This window comes from Octopus bimaculoides, chromosome 6 (assembly GCF_001194135.2).
Source record: "Octopus bimaculoides isolate UCB-OBI-ISO-001 chromosome 6, ASM119413v2, whole genome shotgun sequence".
Taxonomy (NCBI): domain Eukaryota; kingdom Metazoa; phylum Mollusca; class Cephalopoda; order Octopoda; family Octopodidae; genus Octopus; species Octopus bimaculoides.
The window spans coordinates 21,635,240-21,642,357 of record NC_068986.1 but is presented as its reverse complement, the minus strand read 5'-3'; the positions used below and the strand labels follow the sequence as shown (position 1 = coordinate 21,642,357).

Below are 7,118 nucleotides of genomic sequence, written 5' to 3'. Positions count from 1 at the left end.
GTGTGTGTGTGTGTGTGAGTGTGAGTGAGTGAGTGAGAGAGAGCCCGACTGGGTATATTACTAGGTAAAGCTATACGGGTGCTCAATAGGAATGTGTTGAGGAATCTACTAATTATGATAATAAAAACATTGCTTTACATAATACTAACGGGTAAAAAAAAAATTGACAGTGAAGGAATGTAAAATTAAAACTAAAACGATATAATTAGGGAGAGAAAAAATACGCTTTTATGTACGTAAATTGTGGATCGAACAATTTCCGTTTCACATTTTTTATCGATTACTTTTCCGTTTTCAAGGTAGTAATTTCATTGATAAAATTACACTATCGCTATCTCTATTGGATATGATGTTTCCCCCTCAACATCATTATTAATATTCATCAAAATTTTAATTTTAATTGTGTGGGAAGGATGATTGTGCCTACTGGTGCCGTTCAATAGGTCTATTATAAACACATGCCTGCGCTAGCGATGCTGTGTTAGTGTTGTAGAGAAAAACATCAGTGACCTTGACGTTGCTTCCTGGCAGTGTAGTTTACCTCAAGGACGTTTATTTTCGGCATTGCCGAACGTGGTTTTTGTTTGTCGCAAAATTTTTATTGTGTTTATTATTTTTTTTTTTAGATTCTTCTGTGTAATAATAAAGAAGAATGGGGAATTATTTCTCTCGTATGGGATGTTGTCATGCTGATGACGATGAACGCGGTGACTTTTCAAAAGCAGCGGCGAAGCCCCTGGAGGAGAAGACACCGATCGCTGCTTCGTTAAAACCCCACGATCTCCATATTATTGAAAGACAGCCTGAATCGAGTAATGAAGAAAAGACGCACAGTTTTGAGAAAATTAACGTGCTCCTTGCTTCGCCGACAAAAATTTGTGCACATTCTAATAAAAACTCCAATGCAAATCCACTAATTCATCCGGTCTACACGAAACCTCCAACTGCTATTGCAGGATATAGCGAGGATCCTATGATAAAAGAACTGAAAGAACGATTTAAAAACAGATCTCTTTCCAAGCACATGTCCATCGAGGATGGCAGCCCTGATATCAATGACCGTCAACCAATCCTTTCGAAAAAGTGTGGTGGAACACCATTGAAAGCTTATGTATCTTATACAACTGAACAATTAGACCAACCAGATTTCATTAGAGAAAAGATACCAAATGATGAATTTTGTACCCGTTTTGCCAGAGAGGAGACCCCTCCTTTTATCGAAGTAAGGTTGTCACCTGTTATTGAACTTACTCCCACAGTTGCTAAAATAATAGAAACGAAGCCGGAAGTCTCACAAAACTGTGTCTGTTTAGAACAGCCCAAACGTCTCAACACTGCCAATGTTGATCCACCAGAGGAGATTCATGAATCAGTCCTTGTTGACATTGCAAACGGAAGTGTCCTGGATAGTCTCCGAAATCAATCTTTCAATGTTAAAGAAGACGAAACCAATGATAAACCCAAGGTATTAGATTATATTAACGAGGGTTTTAAACATAGCTCTGGCTCACTGCATAAAGAAGAGAAGACAATTATTGAAAGAGATTCAAATGGAGGTTATAAGGTTTTCAAGGAATGCATTGTTTCTACTTTGGTACACAACAATGAAGCATTTACAGACAGTTCTCAGTCCCTGACAGATAAATGGGATATGACTCCAGGTTATGATGATTATCCATATCACAAATCAGCTAATAATAGAAGCGAACCAAAATTCCAAATCAGCACAGACAGTTCTTATACAGCATTAGATGAAGACAAAATGGTCCAAGTGCGTGTTGTGGACAATCCACTTTCAGAGGAATCTTATGATCTTTGTTCTTTTGAAGGCTATCATAATGTCCCAGAAAAACAACAATTACTTCCTCAAGACTCACGTACTTACCTTTGGGAAGATGATGATGAACATGATGCTGATGATGAAGAAACATTCCTTGAGTCTACACCACCTATACAAAGTAAAAGAAATTGCCAGCTATCTACTGATTCAGAAACTGTGTGTTCTACAGACCTTTTCCTTCCTGATTCTGACAGTTCCCATGATTCCCCGACACCAGAGAATAAATTGATGGAATTTTCTTCTCCCACAAATATATCAGATTTTGCAGATAAGACTGTGTCAACCTGCATTGACAATGCTCAAAAATGTATTTCTCAAAATGAAACAACCCAAGAAAGTTTCAGAGAATATCCACTGAAATCCTTTGGAAAATATATTCTTGATAAAAAAGTGTCATTTGAAGATGAACTAGTAAATAATAATGCTTCTACTAATTTTGACACCACATCTGATTCAGTTGACCTGCCCCCCGAAGAACAGATCCAGAGAGAGACATCATTTGAAAATGATGCCCCATCTTTTTCACCCAGTGAATGCTCTTCTTCTACATTTCCATATGATAATGATGGAGATGTAGAAAAAACACAGGATGACAGAAAAGATAGTCAAAATGGAAACCATTTAAACAGAGCTACACCGGATAATAACGATCAGCAAGAAAATGAAAACGATAACGAATTTCCGTCCCCTCCTGAGGAATTTCTTGAATTTCGAGAACTTCTTGAAAAAGAAGGATTCAGCAAGGAAGAATTTATGAGTGTCAGTGAAACAGGAGGTGAATTATTGGATCTGCATGAAGAAAATATTTATTTCCAGAGAGATGGTTCTCATTCTTTAGATATTAGTGAAGATACTAATTTGCTTGCAAATCTGAATGAGTCGCATTTCCTGGAAGAAGCAATATCTCATTCATCTGGTTACGATGATCGTTCCGTAGAGAATGAGCGAATTTCCCTCCTAGACAACAATGAACACCTTCTTGCATCTTATGACAGTGATTCCTTCCAGCATGGAGGACATGTTTCATATGATAATGATTTATTAGATCAATCAATTACAAGTGATTATTATTCATCTGGTGATAGAGATCAACATTTTTCTGAATTTTCTCAGTTCTCTTTGAAAGGCAATGAAAAAAGATTTGCAGTTTTAGAAGGATCCAGTGGTCACAGTAGCCAAGACGAGGTAACAGAGGGTGATGTTAAAACTGGCACAACACATTCATCATTTAAAAAGAAACCTCAAACACCACACTCAGCTCCAATAATTAACAGGAGTGGATCCTTTGAATTTGAAGACATTGCTAAAGATTTATCGACATTTAAAAGAGACATTTCCCTCAATAGTGATACTGATGCCTCATGTTCATCACCTGTATCAGACGTAAGAGTTGATTTGTTGAGTAAAGTCAGGCACCCTTCATCTCAGAAACAAAATAATTCAAATAATGAAAGCAAAACTGAAACCAAATTACCTCGAATGATGTCACATGAACTTGAATGTTTCAGCTTAAGTGATCCTGAAGAGAAAAAAATGATACTTGAACCTGATTTTGGTTATCCTATTACCAAAACTGATGCATTACAAAGGCAAGAATCAGAGCCAGAGAAAGGACCAACAAAAGAAATTTCTGAAGCAAAGTCTGACATTGAATTACCAAGCGATGAAACCACAGACAATATCAAACATGAATTTACTGAAGAAAATATTGTAGCTTCATCAAGGGATTCTACCAGTGATCCTTCATGTATACAACTTCAGGATCCAACAACTGAAAGCACACTGTCAGAAAACAAAGACAAAGAGGCTGAAGACAGTAGTTGTTCAATAGATAAAAGTTCCAAAATTAAAGAGGTTTTAGAAACAAAAGAAATTCTTGCTAAATCTTTGAAAGAAAATGAAAATCAAATTGAAACTGATGACAATGAACCTTTGCCATCACCAAAGCTTAGACGTCAGTCAACCTTGAAAACTAGTGAAATGTTTTCGATGGCTTTGATGGAGGAATTACAGGAAGAACTCAGCTCAGATGCTCAAGCAGATCGATCCAAATGTTCCATCAGTTCAGATATTCCAAAGATTGTAATGACATCACCAAATGGATCCACAACATCATCATCATCACCTAGAAGTTCTCAGATAGATTTGTCCAGTTCAACTGATAAAGAGGCGCCGGCAACTCAACAAATCTTTTCTCTACGCTTCCGTCAACCAGCTGCTGACTATGTCACATTTCGCAACAGACTTGAAACGACATATGTTTCACTTGAAAATGTTCTCCTTCGAAATAACATAATTCTTGGAACTGTGAAAATAAAACCAATGGGGAATAAGAAATCTGTTTTTCTCCGTTGCTCATTTAATCTTTGGGAGACAGCCGTAGATATTCCTGCCACACATACTCCTAGCAGCTTCCCGAATCAATATGAAACTTTTAGCTTTGCCTTAACCATGCCAGTGTCCTTCGAAGAAATCATGCATGTTGTTTTTGCAGTTTGCTACAAAAGTGATGATCAGACTTATTGGGACAACAATGACAATAAAAACTATGAAATAGTATCAACCCATACTATTCAGCAAGAAATGCTTTCCAAATTCCGTTCAAGTGAAACTGAAGCTGTGTTACCAAAATGCTACCCAAGTGTGTTGAAGAAAGGTGTGACATCTTTCTCAGGTAATTCCTCTTGGGATGTGGCTTCATCTATAAAAGAAACCAAACATATTAGAAAATCAGCTATTTGCTTGAATGTTTCTAAACCTGCTGCTGATTATGTCACTTTTAAAAGCCGCCTTGAGAGAGACTTTGTAGCTTTAGAACACGTTTTTAATAAGGACTTCATGTTAACTGGTAGCATCAAAGTTAAAAATTTAAATGTAAAGAAAACCGTATTTATACGGTGCAGTTTTGATGGATGGAAGACTTGCATAGATGTACCTGCTAGCTTGTCTAATACAGAATACACATATCCATATGAAACGTACACCTTTGAAATGAATGTACCGACAGTTTTTAATACTAAAATGCAGTTTGCGGTTTGTTATCAAGCTGGTGATAATGTCTTTTGGGACAATAACGGTGATAAAAACTATCAAATTTGTTTTTTCGATATGTATGCTAAAATGCAAGTTGACCCCTGGAAAGGACAGTAGGTTGTTAATTTATTTTATTTAGAATCACATTCTTAATTTATCTTGGTTATAGGGGCCCAATACATTAAACATGAAAGGAAAAAAAAAGACATTTTCTTTCAAACTAGAAGAAAACAAAGCCATAACAAAAACTATATATATTGCTTGCTTTTTTTTTTTTTTTTTTTTGAATAATTAAGATTATGTTTATTATTAAAAGTTTATTTTTTGCAAACTATCTGTGATTATGTAACTTATGTAAACCTAGTATATTAGCACCAAACAGACGTTTAAAGCAGCTTCACCATTGTTACCGAAATAATATTTCTCCCATCCCACCACAAATTCTTTTACATATTTTTTTTTTCACATTTTGAATATTTATTTCTTTTTGTGCTGTTTCAATCCCTGTTGCTTTACTTGATTCAACTCTCTGCAAAACACAAACGTTTTATAACGTTGAGATGCAACAACAGTAAGAGAAGTGATCTGTGATTCTTACAGATTCAATCAATCAAGTTTTATTCATAGCTACCTCTAAAGTCTACATTTAATCTTTCATTTAATTTTCAATTATTATATACCTTTGGATTATTGCATATCCTAGAATAACACCAATTGTTCTTTTATTGATATACTATTTCAACGAAATGTGCAAAATGGATAAGAAAAAAACAAAAACAAGTAAATTAAGTTATCTTTGAAATTGCCTAAACCAGAATGCTATTTTGTGATCCAAATTTCAAACAGAAGTCTTGTTTCTTCTTTTAATAAAAACCATTTTGAGCATATCACTAAACGAAAATCAAAACAAAGAAAATTTGCTAAACTTGTTAAATGGTAAAAATAAAATAATGACGGTAAACCCCTTTCCAGAATTATTTGGCTCATGGATAAAAATAATTAAAATAACTAATTGTTTTACAATTAAAAGATTGCTGGATTTATACAGCATTTATACAGGAATATTAATAATGTCTCACGAAAGCGAATAACCAATCATTCTTGATTAATACTAATTAATTACTCTATTACAGACCCAAACAGTGAAAAATGAATCAATAATAATAATAATAATAATAATAATAATAAAAACATGGAATTTTTGTGGACAAATAACTTCTGCACAGAAAAAGCTCTCACCTATATATATATATATATGCAAACACACATATGTATGTATATATTCTATATACCAGGGTATGTTCAAATAGTTCACATATTTCATCAGTAAGAATGCCTTCTTTGAAATATTTTTGCGATTCTTTTAGGGGAACAAACAAGAAATGATAGACGAACATAAAATCAAATCCCGTTCAACTGAATAAATGATGTAAATAATCAGCAAATAAAGTGTAGCCATTCTGGAGTAAAATATAATTTCTGTCATGAAGGGAAAAAGGTGAAAATTCTCTTTAGAAGCTGCTCCTGTCAGAGAAACGAAAATTTCAAACCAAGAGTAGCAACTCCTGCCAATAATGATTTAATTGCTGAGTTTAAATCGAGTGAACGATAAAAACTTCAATGGAAGTTAAGGTAAACAGCACAAAATGTCATTTAAATTATGTGTGATTATGTGTGTATATACATACATATATGCATTACATAGATATATGTGTGTGTATGTGTATGTATGTGTGTATATATATATATATATAAATATATATATATATATATATATATACACACACACGTGTATGTATATAAATATATGTATGTATAAGTATGTGTATATAACTATGTATATAAGAAAAACAATAATACATAATATAAACACCACTCATCTATTAATCTACTGAGCAGGAGTGATATAACTGCATCAAGGTTTCAAAACTGAGTTCTTGCAACTTACCAATGCAAAAAAAAAAAAAAAGAAAAGAAAAGAAAGAAAAACAAAGTTTTGTATTGTAAGTTGCTCCTCAGAGCCATATTCTTTGATGGGGAATTTGTATACAATGCCTTTCGATCTGTTTTGAGGCATAATCCTGCTTCTGTAGTTCACTTACACTCTTACACTACTGTCTTTCATGAACATTTGAAAGCATGTATTCACCTTAAAAATAATCCTTTTGTTAATCCAAATTAAAATTTGATGAGCTTTTTTGGGTAATTGCTCATCAAACAAGTTACTCACTATATATAATATATA

At 33.9% G+C, this 7,118-nt stretch overlaps 1 protein-coding gene across 1 annotated transcript in view; it reads left to right on the top strand.

Moving 5' to 3' along the window:
* Positions 1–6,862, top strand: part of LOC106875140 (uncharacterized) — a 7,962-nt gene extending 1,100 nt beyond the window's left edge. The window contains exon 2 of the mRNA XM_014923133.2: positions 627–6,862. Coding sequence (XP_014778619.1) covers positions 653–4,990 — 4,338 coding nt within the window. The 5' untranslated portion in view covers positions 627–652 and the 3' untranslated portion in view covers positions 4,991–6,862. The remainder of the gene's footprint in view (positions 1–626) is intronic.
* Positions 6,863–7,118: the final 256 nt, after the last annotated feature.